Source organism: Siniperca chuatsi, linkage group LG20, assembly GCF_020085105.1.
Source record: "Siniperca chuatsi isolate FFG_IHB_CAS linkage group LG20, ASM2008510v1, whole genome shotgun sequence".
NCBI lineage: Eukaryota > Metazoa > Chordata > Actinopteri > Centrarchiformes > Sinipercidae > Siniperca > Siniperca chuatsi.
The window spans coordinates 15,034,176-15,048,287 of NC_058061.1; the positions used below are offsets into that span (position 1 = coordinate 15,034,176).

Consider the following 14,112-nt stretch of genomic DNA (forward strand, 5'->3'; position numbering starts at 1 on the left):
TTTCAAAAAACCTCAAACTTTTGGCTATGTATAACCCACTTTTACACCAAGCATTAAATACATTATTACATATTTAAAGACAAGTTATGAATATAAGAAACATGCACCAGAGAAATGTATACATACACATGAATGCTTGATTTTTGATAGAAAGCATAGGCTAAGATGATCTAATATATTCACCCTTAAACTCTGTTACCTAATTTTAGCCTAGACATCTACAGCCATTTAGACATCTTTGAAACATCTATTCAACAAAATCTGATCATTAAAAACCTACGTCAGCCACCTTTCTCCAGGGACTCTTGATAGACTGTAAATAGTCTCAGTAATAACAGTTACTCACATATACAAACTCTAGAAAGCAGACAGTTAAAAGCATATTTTTTTGTGTTTGTGCAGAGGCATATTTTCAAAGGATTAGGATTTTTTTTTATTGCAACATTTACTGTGCTGTGGTGCAGCCTCCACTGGAGTGGCTACAGAGAGGCGCAGCCTTAGGCACTGTCAAACCCTGTCTTGGATCAGCTTACCATCCCTTGTCTGCACCTTATCCTGGAGAGACTGAAAAATACAAAATTGACCCATAGCTTAAGGGCAGCCTGGAGTAACAGTGGTGGTGTAGCAAGTTTGGTTTAACAGAGAGGCTCAGTTCTCTGAGCTGCATTGGGGATTGTACTGCGGTAGATATAGTATAGCCATCAGTGTGTAGTTGACTCTATACAAAGGACATCATTTTTACTGTCTACACTGCAGTGCACTTGTGGATGTTGCAAGCTCACAAAAAGATCTGAGGATGCTGATGATGACTTCAGGATGGCAACAATAAATAATATGTGCATGAGATGGAAGGTGTCAACTTGGCACTGAAATAATCGTACACCTCACGTCTTAGCTGCTGCTGAGTGCAAGGATCCTAAATCTTAAATCCCACTAAGCAGGAGAGCTCGCATGACAGGCCTGTTTAATATTCATACTGTATTTGGGAGCCTCTCACCAAAGCAGAGCAAGCAGGAGGAGAGAGCAGTTTGTTTCCTCCCTATGGAGCCCGTCTCTTCCTCTGAGCCGGAGGTCTCAGGTTGTCTCCTCATCTTCACCCACAGATGGTGGTGTCACATCCCTGACAAGTGTTTCCTGTGGTGGTATATTAACATTGGATCAAGTTACTATGTGTAATGTGAAGGGGGCCGCTGGTAGTGATGAACCCACAGAGGATATCTCCCAAGTCTGCAGTCCCCCTCAACTATAAGGAGCTATAACTTATTGCCTCTTTCAGCAGTGAAAAAGCTCTAAAAACTCACTCCAAACAGCAGCCAAACAAAACTAGCTAAAGTTAGCGACTATCGGGTGAATTTAGTGGAGTATTTAGCAGCTAAAGAGCCAGATGTTTCCCTCAGGAGTTGGTGGGGACAAAAACAGAGCTAAAAGGAGAGTGAATATTGGAAAATGCAGCTCCAAATGAATGCTAATGTTGCTCCTTGTCTGCTGTGTGTGTGTAAATAGGCAAATGTTTGCTAGCGTGTTCACCACATCAACTTTATAAGGCGATAATACTGTATGTCTGTGTTATTATTTTTTATTGACCCATTAACAAATTCTTTATTTCTTGAAGGGAATTTACCTGTTCAAAACCACTTTTTAGACAAAAAAAGTAAAGTATTCTGGGTTTGAAAAGAATGAAAGATATATGGAAGAAATACAGTACCTGTCCCCGCAATCAGTTAAAAACTAGGAGATGTTATATAATCTCATTTTTCTTTAACACCTCAATATCGACTGCATGATTTCAACCACAAGTTTAATCCAGGGGTGAAAGATGTGGTCTCTGAGAAAAAATGATTAGTTAATGAAGTTAATGAAAGAAAAGTTAATATTCATATCACTTTGCTAATGCAGTAAAAATAAATGAATAAAATTGTATCACTTAATTGTAGTGAAGCAAAAGACAAAATTTAACCAAAATCACAATAAAACCATAACTAAAACCCCCAGATGATATCTCTCATATCATTCTATCAATATTTCATCAATATATCTCCCAGCTCCACTGCACTGAAGTCAGAAAGAACTGCAGAAAAGTTGTGTAGCTCCGGAAAATGCTAAAAGAGAAACTCAGATGTTGATGTTGCTGAAGTTGCTCCAATTCAATTTTTTTTCCTTTACTTTGAAGAAAGAGAGACCACATACTGTATGCTGCGCTGTGTAATTGCAATTTTGTGGCACTGCTAAAAATGGGGCACTGTGAATCTCCTCAAATCTGTAGCTGAAGCACCAACCTTCATATGCCCCATAAATCCACGTAAAATAGCCCATAGGTGTCGGAGCGAGGAGAGATGAATGACTCAGGAACGCGCTCTGATTATCATCTGTCTCTCCATGATCATCACTGCCACCACGGGCTGACGAGGCGTTCTTTAAGACGATGTTTACTCTGTGCAGTCCCACGACGCACACACAGAATATGAATGTTACAACATGCATTATAGATCTGAGATCACAACTCCAGCAAACCCCAACTGTGATTAAAAAGAGGCTGTTTTGTTTTATCAGCCCTCTCCGCTTCCCTTATCAGCTCATTTGCATAATTAACAGTGGCTGATGCTGTCCTCACAAGCAACTGCCACTGTGATTTCTCCTGCTTGGAGTTCTGTCCTACTTCATGGTGTCACTGCGACCCTTATTACGTGGTGAACGCAGCGGCAGATGCACTGTGCTGCATTCAGGATTACATCTTTATACACCTTTAAAACTTCGACACTGTTTAAAACAGCTGCTGGCTACATACTGTATACTCCATTTCTAGGCCTATATTTATGTTATTCTCATTAATAACTGGCCAAACACACACTGAGATATTCCCTGCACAATAATGGAGATGGCAAAACACTTATTTGTACTTCTATATGTAACGCACACACAGCAAGGTGCAGACCAGTGTGAGCTTCAGACCAGTGTGAGCTTCAAGTCCATCAAAATTAAAACCGTCACACAACTCTTTTCCTTTACACCAGGCTTCATTCACCAAATGTTTTACAATATCATCATCCTTTTTTTGAAAAAATACTATTTACAAAATAGAAAATGTACAATATTCTATCTTTTTATCTTAATCTTTAGCAAATACTATCTTTCATCTTAACCCTTCAAAACGTAAAAAGGTTGAATGTCCATTTATTTAATACAAAACAACAAATTCTGTATTCTTGATTAGACCTCATCTCAAGACTGTGTGGCCGTGTACAGACTGTGCTCGATTGACAGCTCCCACATTCTCTTGTTAGTTTTGTTACCCCTGTCAGGGTGGGACAGTTTACATTGTTGTTATTGTTATTCGTCTATATAGTTTGGTGACATCACATAATTTAAGACATGGCTCCACCCAACAGAGTAATTAAAACAATTGTGTGCAGGGCCTGTAAGTGCTCACACCAAAAAAGTAAATTACAAGACCAAATAATAGCTTGAAAATAATTAATTGGTCATATATAACAGTATCAAGAGTATTTACAGGTGGATTTTTCTTTATCAAGGATGTAGTTATACTATAAGTGTGCGATCACTTTAGCAGACTGCTTACATACAGGAAAAGCCGAAGCAATACTGTACAGCAACACAGAACACAGGTGTGTGTGTGTTTGAGTGCGTGTCATCATGTATTCTAGATGTAAAATAAAAGGGCATGTGAAGGTCAGCTGATGTTGTACAGTCCTTGTGAACAGAGGGAGATATTTTAAACAAACGCTCAGAGGAAGGTGACTTGTGCTGCTGCGTGATGAGTAATCTGACTCTCCCTTTGTTTTCCCCCTCTGCTCCAAAATGCTGTCCTTTGCGCTCTCTCTCTCTCTCTTCCTAACAACACACACACACACACACTCTCTCTTCTCCCTGCACTGCATGCCCTCCCTCTCTTACGTCTACACTCCTAATCTATCTTTCTCTCTCTGTGTCTCTCTGCAGGCTCGCTGACAGTGTCCATCACCGACATGCGCGCTCCAGTGGTGGGGGGCTCCGGGGGGGTCTACGCTCTGTGCTCTGCGCATCTGGCCAACGTTGTCATGGTAACTGTCATCATCATCGCCTCCATTGTTACGTCTGAATGCGTTTTTCAATAGAGATGAAATGTCAGAGCTGTCCACATGGTGTGAGACCGAGACACCGCACACTCCCAATATTTGCAATGGATGTTAGTTGGATCATATCGATGTGATAAATAATTTTTAGTTTTTGGATCGAATATTCCATGTGACCTCTTTGAAGAAGCTCTCGCTGCATGTTGTTGATGAGTAACATACCCCAAAGACTTCCTCCAGTATTTCATATTGCTAAACCATAACATGTTTTCACTGCTCGACATTTGTATTGATGACTCTGAAGTGAACTGGCGTTTCAGACACTTATATTAATTATTAAGTTTATTTGTGTCCACTGAAAAAACAAGCAGTGAATTCCTTGATGCTGCTTTCTGTCACTAGGTTTACTAGGTTTCCACATTCTCTTCAACTCTCGAGGCAGCGTTACATCTCAAGAATCACTTTAACTAATGTCGCTGTTGTTCACTGTGGGCACTGGAGATGCCAGCAGGGATAGAAATCAAAGTGCGCTGACGGGCCTAAAGCAAAGACTCTGTAACTGTGTGCTCGTAGCAGCTAACAGACAGTTTATGTGGTCTGTTACGCTTGATGCCTGTTCGTTGTAGGGAAATCCTTCTAGGCACGTCTTAGTTCTGCTCTTCTGAGTTTTTTTTTTCTAGTTTGTGTTTTTGGAGGAAATCTTGAAACCTCGTCCGGTCTCGACCCAGTAAATTCCCGGCCATCTGCCATCAAGCATCATCATCCGTTTCGCTCAACAGACATTTTCAGGTTCAGTGAAGTTTCAAGCGCTGCTGTGGACGTGACTCACTAGAAGTCATGCAGCTCCAGCTAAATTGTCAGAATACATCATGGAACCAATAAGCGTGCACAAATTCAGCTTTTGACATTACACTTAAATCTTAAATCTCCTTTTTTTAGTTCTTGATGTTTTTAACGAAAAATTAGCCCTTGCGTTCTGAGAATTTGTGTCTTCCGAACAGCAAGCACTCTTTCTTTGAGTCTCTGAATAATCCTCTGCGCCTCACACACACACACGTGGATTGGCTGTCCTTTGGTTAAAGATTGCCCAAATTGCCTCCCATCAGAGAGCAGCAACACCACATCACATCCAGCTCAGGCCTCCTCCTACATGATATAAATGATTTATTTGTAGAAATATTGTGACATTACCAGCACTCCCACTCCTTGCTTGTTTTAAACGTATAGTTACAGCAGGTTTTGTTAATACTTTCTCCTCTGTCTTTAATTTTGCATGCCGTTCACCATTTCTTTTGTCGGCTATATGAGAAGAGGAGAAACACCAGCCCTGGGTCATATTCCCACAGCTAGGAACAATTTTTTATCCTGGGGAGAAAATGTATTATTCTAAGTAAGGATATCATCATTCTTTTCCCCCAGGGAATCACAAGGGCTATTTATTGGCCCACTCTCCCCTTCTGTTAAATTATCTTAGCCCTAATTAATAGAGTGCCACTGGGTTGGAACTGGGAAGTGAAGAGCAGCCAGGTGTATAATCGCATCTGTGTGTAGTCTAAATGCTGCCTCCTCTCTCATATGGATATGGATTGTCTTTCTTTCAGGTCTAAATATGTTCAGAGGATAGAAACAGAGGCGTTACTTCCCAGACTGTTAATATACTCATACAAATAATGGTTGTTGGTGTCGTGATTGTTTGTGCTGACGAGACACTTTGGCTCTGTGTTGCAGAACTGGGCCGGGATGCGGTGTCCATACAAGCTGCTCCGCATGATCCTGGCGCTAGTTTGCAGTAAGTTGTCCAGATTTACTCTCAAAGCCATGCGCTTCTGTTCCTGCTGTTGCTATTTATGTTGAATTTAGAGTGAAATCATTAAACAGTGTGTGCAACCTTCCATTTTCAGCATATTTAACGTCTGCACACCTGTTCAACATAGTAGCAGAGTGTTTATCATCTGAGTGGAGTTTAAAAACCTCTTAAAGCTGAGCAACAGACTCAAGCAGTCTTTGTTAATTGCACAGAGTGAGAGGCTCCATGATTGGACATGTTGCTTTGTTTTCAAAGCTTTTGAGTCATACTACTTGTCCTTTTTCTCCACACGAGGGCTGATACACTGTGACTTTCATTAGTGAGCAATATGTTCCCTCCATCTGTCCCGAGCCTGCCGCCCCCGAACTGAGAGAGCAGCAAGTCTCTGCTAGAATGCGATATTTCTCCTCAGTGATTTACAAACAGGGAATACGGCATTTTTAAAATAAAATGTGACACATCGTTTGTGTGAGATACTGTGAAGACTGAATTAACATTTGCTCTGGTTTTATACTGTCAGTGTTGAGTACTTATTCAGCCAGCGAGCAGCAACAAGCAACAACAAATAACATTTGAAAGCAATTTTTTTAAATAAAGATCCATTTAAATCCTCCTGTGACGTGCAGAAGTAGAGAAGTGATAAAACACTTTACTACAATACACTATAGCTTAAAGTCAGCTCAGTCCTAGGCCCTGTTCTTTATATGTGGAAAAGTGAGTTATACAAATGACTAATTTTCTTAGAAGGATGATGAAAGATTTTCTGATTTTAAATGACAACATGTGTTATTGGGAAAGCCAAATACACTCAAGTAAAAGTTGCAGACCAGTAAAGCCAGAAAACAGAAAAATGTACTTGAATCCTAAATACACACTGTATATATTTAAATTGAAACACTTAAATGAAAATTGATCATATATTTAAAATCTTAAGGTAAGATATTGTGGCTAGCAAGAATTTGCAATTATGAAGAACCCAGGCAGAGAACAAATAGGACTTTTACTAGTAGCACTAGGGGTATAATTGACAGTATAACAACAACTATATGTACTTACATTTGGGACAACCTCACTAATTGTGCACACTACATCGTTAATGTTGTGGAGCACTATATAGAACACAGTAACCGAGTAAAAATGCACAAATAAAAGTAGATTAGAAGTTCATGAGTCTATTGCCTGAGTGCATGACGGGAGACTTTCCTTAACACCTACCTCATGTAAATGCAATCATATGATCAGTCATCATATGAGTTCTCATCATGGTTTCAACTCTCTACTCATTTTGCCTCATTTCAAAATAAGAGTACACTGTTATTCAAGACTTTATCTAAGATTCACAAATCCTCTAACTGCGGGATGAGAATTAACATGATCATTTTAGTGTGATAACAACATGTAAGCCTAGATTAGATAAAGGAATAGTTCAGCATTAAGGGAAATATGCTTATTTGCTTTCTGGCAAAGAGTAATATGAGAAGATTGATATCTTTCGCATGTCTGTACGTTAAATATGAGGCTAGAGCCAGCAGAGGGTTAGCTTAGCTTAGCACAAAGACTGAAAACAGGGGGAAACAGCTAGCCTGGCTCTGTCCGAAGGTCCGCCTACCAGCACCTCTAAAGCTCATTTCTTGTTTGTTTATTCTGTACACGTGTAAAAAAGACAGGTCACCGTTTTTCAGGGGGTTATGTGCTGGACTATGTCTTGGCTCTGAGTAGTTGCCAGGCAACCAGCAGAAACTCTAGGAAGTTACTGGTCCCAGCCAAGAAATGGTCCAGCATATAAACCCATAAAACTTTCAACTGTTGTTTTTAGCCTTCAGTTTTTGTACGGATTCAACAAACGAGATGTAACATGTTAATTGGTAAGCACGTTTTATTAACTTCAGACAGAGCTAGGCTAGCTGTTTCCCCCTGTTTCCAGTAGCTTCTTATCTAGCGTACAGATATGAGAGTGGTATCAATCTTCTCATCTAACTCTCCGCCAGAAAGCAAATAGGCAAATTGACTGAAGAACAGGACCCTAGTCTGGCCTGTTTTCCTCACAGCTCCAGTCATGAGCAGATACTAAAGAGATTTCTCCACGTTTATTCTGTCATTCATCTCTCCTCTGTCCTCCACAGTGAGTTCGGAGGTGGGTCGTGCAGTCTGGCTCCGTTTCTCACCGCCGCTGCCCTCCTCGGGGCCCCAGCCCAGCTTCATGGCACACCTGTCGGGGGCCGTGGTCGGTATTAGCATGGGGCTGCTGATTCTCCGCAGCTATGAGGAGAGTCTGCAGAAACAGTGCTCCTGGTGGGTCATCGTCTTCTCCTTCATCACCTTCCTCCTCTTCGCCATCTTCTGGAACATCTTTGCATATGAGCTGCTGGGGGTGCAAATACCACCTCCTCCCTGATGAAGGCCCCCCCACAGGCCCTCCTCCACATACACACTGACTCAAACCCTGCTCAAAACAAAGGTTCCCCTTTGACCATAGTTAACTTTCCCATTTCCTCTCAAGTTAGACCCAAATGAAATGATATGAAATCATTCAAAACTAAAATCGACCAAGAATCCTTTTTTACAGATACTTTGCAAATCAAAGAAATATGTCTCTTTTATTAAAGAGGGATTATAGTAGCAACAAGTACAGGTGAAAGTTCCTCAGATCCATTTTGAGGAGCATTATATCTTTTTATATATACGTTGAAATCTCATCCACATTACCAGCACTAACCTTTCAGTGAGCATTTAGCTGCTGTGCTCTTTTTTTCAGAGGCTTTTTGAAAAGCTGTTTCATCAGTCGTTTCTTTGAGTGCATCTTTCATCCGTGTAAAGACCTCAAGTAAGAAGAATCTATGAAGAAGAGTTTATGACACGGCACGTGTCACGTTAAAGGAAGGAAAACAGTAGGAGTGTGTACTGCGGCGGTGACAATGCAAAACGTAAAGAGAAATGTACTGTCTTTCATTAAAGGTCAGAGACCAGGATCAACTGCAGGGTTTCAGTATTTTGCTTAAAGGCAAAGCAGAGTAGATGCCTGAAACCCAAGTCCTTTGGCTGTGCCACAGATCAGAGGTGCAGAAGAAGATTTAAAGAAGGATTTCAGGAAGAGCATGTTTATTTCTGGGGGCAGCAATTTAAAAAGCACTAATGAAAAATGATTGTTGATATGATTTTTTTTATTTCACAGCCCCGCTGTAACTCACAGGGCTCACTGTGGAGTTTCGCAAAATTGATGGAAATACTAACTGAAAAACTAAACAAACTAAAAGAACGTTTTCTTCAAAATGAGCTGCTAAGTAGATGATAAGACATCAATCAAAATTCTTTGCCCCTGAGTGAAAATGGAATAAGAAACCCTTTCCCAGAGCAGTTGCAGGAAGAATGGAGAAAAAGGTTTTAAATGCAAGATTTCAGGCAAATTTTATGTGGATTCTGTCATCCTCAAGGAGTAAGGACCTTAAGGTTAGAGGCATCACTGTCATCTTCACTTCATGGGGTCCTCAAACCTCATCGGTTTTCCTATGTTATTTCCATGACATTATACCTACACTGTGGATACAGAAACATAGTTTGGACAACATGGACAAGACGTGAAAATGGGAAATAAAAGTGACCACGTGACAGGAGAGGAAAGGAAAAGAAAAAGAAGTTTATGAGAAAATGACAGCTGATGTTTTCCTGGATGGTCATCACTTAAGCAAGCGAACTCCTCCTGTTGCTGTGTCAAACGCTAACCACCAACTTGCTAGGCGCACCGTGTAAAATATGCCATGTCATGCTCTATGGCTCTCAGCGAGACAAGGACACACACACACACACACACACACACACACACACACTTCTCCTCTTTGTCTTTGAGAGCAGCCACTTCCTGATTCTGTAGGTCAACGTGGACAAACCGAAGAGAAGAAAACCACAAACACACACAAACACACATACTGGCCTCTGCCTGTTCTCGCTCTGACAGACTGAACTGGGGAGGGCGCGGATGTGTCATCACCTGACCTCTGACCTTCGTGTCCCAGAGGGCATTGGGGTCTCTCTGTCAGGCCCAGTCTATACCTCAGTTTCTCATTCTTAGGGACTGTATACTTTTGTAAAGGAATGTACCTATAATGAAAAAAAAGAGTGTTATTAAGTTGTCCCCATTTTTCATTTGATAGTGGATGTGTGTATATTGTATGTTCATAACCAAGAGTATATTTATTTGTATTTTTTCCTCTTTGAAGGGGAAAAGAGAGAGTTTCAAATGGTGCAAAAATAATGCTATGATTGTTGTTCTTCTGATAACTCCTGTATGGCTTTGATCCTCTGAAAAATAGTCTATGAGGCAGAATCCCCTGGTTTGTTAGATGACCACCGACGACTCAAGCTCACTTGATTTTATAAATCTTTAGTGCTTTACAAAATAAGCCATAGAAAGAACTAATTCAAAAGGGCAAAAGCAGAGGAAAACATGTTCTTGTTGGTTTGGAACCTGCTGATTGGTAGCTTCAGTGAAACTTTATTTATTTCTTTGTGTGATCAAACATGATTTCTTCATTGTGTATATTCAACAGGTGAGGTGAAAGAAGACAAACTGTAAGTAAGAGCCTGTGAAACTCTGGACTGTTTGAGATATTTTCATGTAGCTAGACTCATTTTTACAACTTGTTTGCCAACTGTGTAAAATTGTAGTCGATGCACTTTCATTTTGCGAGTGTTCACATCTCCAGACTGTCCCCTGCAGTGTGCAGACGCCTCGCAGTATTTCTGCTTTTGCAAATAACAAATTATGTACAGGGCTTCTGTCATATATTATCTGCAGAGTGATTCAAGCTTTTTGGAAAGCTGAGGCGAGGATAGCAATTACATTTACTCATGCCACATTCCATTTTTCAGTCTTTCAATCAATAATTCATTTGAATGTCCACTGGCTGCCTCGGGAAAAAATGTTATGCATTTGCCAATTTTGATAGTTGGTCATAAATACTGTCAGTAGTAACAGAAGACTCTGTGTTAAATGAAGGAATCCGTATCAAATAGCCAAGAAAAGCCATTTTCAGATCAGGCAATACATGGTAGTGATGGATCCTTGATGGAAACTCTTGTGTATACTAGGAAATATTATTGCTTGGGACAGCAAAGATACATTGATGAATAATGCATAAATACCCTGTTAGTCTATAATGAAGATAAAGAGGATGCCTGAGAGGAGGTTAATGTGCCTCTTTAACTTAAGATTCATAGGAACCCAGAAGGGTTGTAAAAAGGGCTAGTAAATGGCTATGTTTTTGTAGAACACATTAACTGTGAATATTACACATGCAGGAAGAACATGTAGGACTTAAATCGAAGGCTTGTAAATTCTTGTTGTCCCTAAAACAAACAAAAAAATGGTACTCAATTGAGTTCTTCTCATACAAAGAGAATTGCCCTGTTTAATTTGTCATTTATACAAGTCTCAGATAATAGCATCATCAACAGAAGAGAAAATGAGAAAGATCTTAAACAACCAGGTGGGGGGAAAATTTTCAGGAGTAGTTTATTACTTTTCTGTAAGCCAAATCTCCTGACCCTGATCCTGAGCCAACCACAGCACCAACACACCATCTAAAAAGTCATCTCCTGTCTGATAAAAAGCCTCTCCTGCATACAGACAGCAGCTCATCTTAAAGGTGAGGAGTGATAGAGGCCCGACTCACATCCTCTGGCTAACAGCATGTGACGGTTTTGGATTGTGAGGGATGGAGGGACCGCAGAAACAACAGTGCTGGCACTCTTCACAAAACCTCAGCAGGGCTGCAGAGCAGCGGCGTTCGTGCTTTCCCCATCCTGTCGCGCTCGCGTCACAACACCCCCAGTGTCAGGATGATGCATGGCTGTTGCGAGGATACACCAGAGCCCAAAGCTAGAACATTAACAGGATATCTTCTTTTAATACGTGGATCTGACAGGCTGCATGATGTTAATTTAATTGCCATCTGAGTGACATATTTGTTTTCAGCAGTATAAGGAAGGCATGCTGACGGATGGCATGAGCTGAATAGGAGCAGACTATCAATAACAGGTGATCCATCACTTTGGCTGATCCACATGCTCCCTTTGATTGGTTTTGATACAGTCGTGACTGCGGTACAGGATGATGTTAAAAGATTAGTGCCGACTTAGTTGAGTCTCATGCATACATGAACCCTTGTTGATGTGACGGTACCCAAAATACTGTCCATTTCAGTGCTTGTCTGATTCAAAAATGCAGCATAACTTTCTAGCAGCATACTTGACATTTCTCTGACTGCTGTTTCTTATTTCCTGTTTCTTGTATTTCGTCATAAGTGGGCTTTTTTGCACTATTATAATGTAGTTAACTGACATGTTGGCGTGTGCCATATTCTCCACTGCCATAAACATTCTTTCATGCTTTTTTACCTCGCTATGCCAATCCATTGTGCTGTTATGCCCAATGCCTTGTTATAGTATATAAGCCCATGAGACTGAGCACCGGGCAGAAAGGCTGCTTTGCTCTTAGCTGTATGGTATAATCTACATGATCATGCACAGAATCCATAAAAGAAAGAAGCCGCAGTGCAAACAACGGAAGTTGTTAATATATCCAGTAGCTGCTCTGAACTGCTGCTTGCCAACTAGCCGGCCAGGTTGCCTTTTCTTAGTGTTTATTGCTACTAAGATATATATGAGTAAGTCTCACTGCAGGACTGTGCAGGTAAAGCAGGCTACTGTAGCTCCAGAGATGGAACTGTACTTACAACAACAGTCACTGGATGCTCACCAGTGCATAAAGTTACACTTGTAGTGTTTTACTGAAGATGTTGAAACCTGAAATGCTGGTTTAGGGGTTCTTGGGCCCCAAAAGTACAGACATTTGGCTTTAGCTCCCAAATTATCCTGGATTTTGATCTGTTAAAATGTGTAAAACAGGGTCCGATTTTACATTTGTGTTAATGAGCCGGTAAAATTTCACAAAATAAACTGGCTGGGACACAAAACTGCAGTGCAGACTAAACATGCATCTGTGAATCCCAATGCTTGCAAGTTGTCATAGTTCAACAATTTATCAAACTATCCATTATGCTAAGAATTTAAAGTCTACAGTATTGACCTTTAAATGAGGAATGGCACTGAACGTTCTGGTTTTCAAGTGGATTAGTGAACACTGATTTTTGTCTACCACAGCTAGAAACAAGGGTTTCTCTCTGGACATGAAGGTCTATTTTCTGGTTTGTAACAGAGAACATTGCTAAAGTCTTTGGTTTCTAGCTTTGGTACAGATTCTTTTCATGTTCATAAATACTGCCTGAGCCACTCAAGGTCATGCAAATATCCCAGGTGGTTTCTTTAAAATCAGAGTCGTTTCCCTCCAACGATTTAGAATAAAAAAGTCATATGTGTGCTGCTGTGGTAGTTTTTCCTGAGCTGCTTACTTGTATCGATAAAATGGTGCCAAGCTTACGAGGTTCAATCTCTCAGACCAGACAAGAGGTTGTACCAACACAGCGTTTACAAAAAGAATAAGCAGAAGAAGCTATTTTTCTCTCGGTCATGAGGAAACTAAAGGAAAACTAAATTTACATATGGATAATTTATATTAAAGTCCTCATTAATTATTTCACAATCTATTGTACTTTTTAAATGTTCTGAACGGAACCATTTTATATTGTATATATATGAATATATTTTGTTTTATTTTGTACTGTTCATTGTACTTTGCTTTAATTTAGAAACAATATAAATAAAGAACAATACTGTGGCAACATCCTACAGCTTTTTTTAAGTGTGTTTAAGCACAAAATCATCATCATTGCGCTGCAACGATTAATCGATTAGTCGATATTTAAAGCATTTTTTAAGCAAAAATTCACTGGTGTCACCTTCTCAAATGTAAATATTTTCTGGTATATTTAGTCCTCTAGAGTAAACTGAATATTTTATTGGCGAGATACAAATACATACTTGAAGATGTGACCTTGGGCTCTGAGTGACGTTTTGTAGACCATATGATTAATCAATTAATCAAGAAAATATAATTGAGAATGAAAAGAACTGTTATTTGCAGCCCTGATCATCATTGTCACTCAGCCTGGATTTGGAGTCCAGGCAAAGAAAAACTTTAAGGACATTTAGCTTACAGCTGTATGACTGAACTACATGATACCAAACTTGTTCACTATTGCAGAAAATAAAGTGTATCATTAGATCATGCCTATTCACATGTAAAGCAAAAGTGATCTTGAAAATGTGGTTGTAGGCTTT

The 14,112-nt window shown here is 40.1% G+C and overlaps 1 protein-coding gene across 5 annotated transcripts in view; it reads left to right on the forward strand.

Annotated features, from left to right (window-relative positions):
* Window positions 1-13,617, forward strand: part of rhbdl1 (rhomboid, veinlet-like 1 (Drosophila)) — a 54,142-nt gene extending 40,525 nt beyond the window's left edge. For 4 of the 5 annotated variants that reach the window (XM_044179411.1, XM_044179412.1, XM_044179407.1 and 1 more), the window contains 3 exons: window positions 3,958-4,058; window positions 5,799-5,859; window positions 8,001-13,617. In XM_044179411.1, the coding sequence (XP_044035346.1) occupies window positions 3,958-4,058; window positions 5,799-5,859; window positions 8,001-8,272 (434 nt within the window). In that variant the 3' untranslated portion in view covers window positions 8,273-13,617. The remainder of the gene's footprint in view (window positions 1-3,957; window positions 4,059-5,798; window positions 5,860-8,000) is intronic. The other variant, XM_044179409.1, reaches the window with a different exon arrangement.
* Window positions 13,618-14,112: the final 495 nt, after the last annotated feature.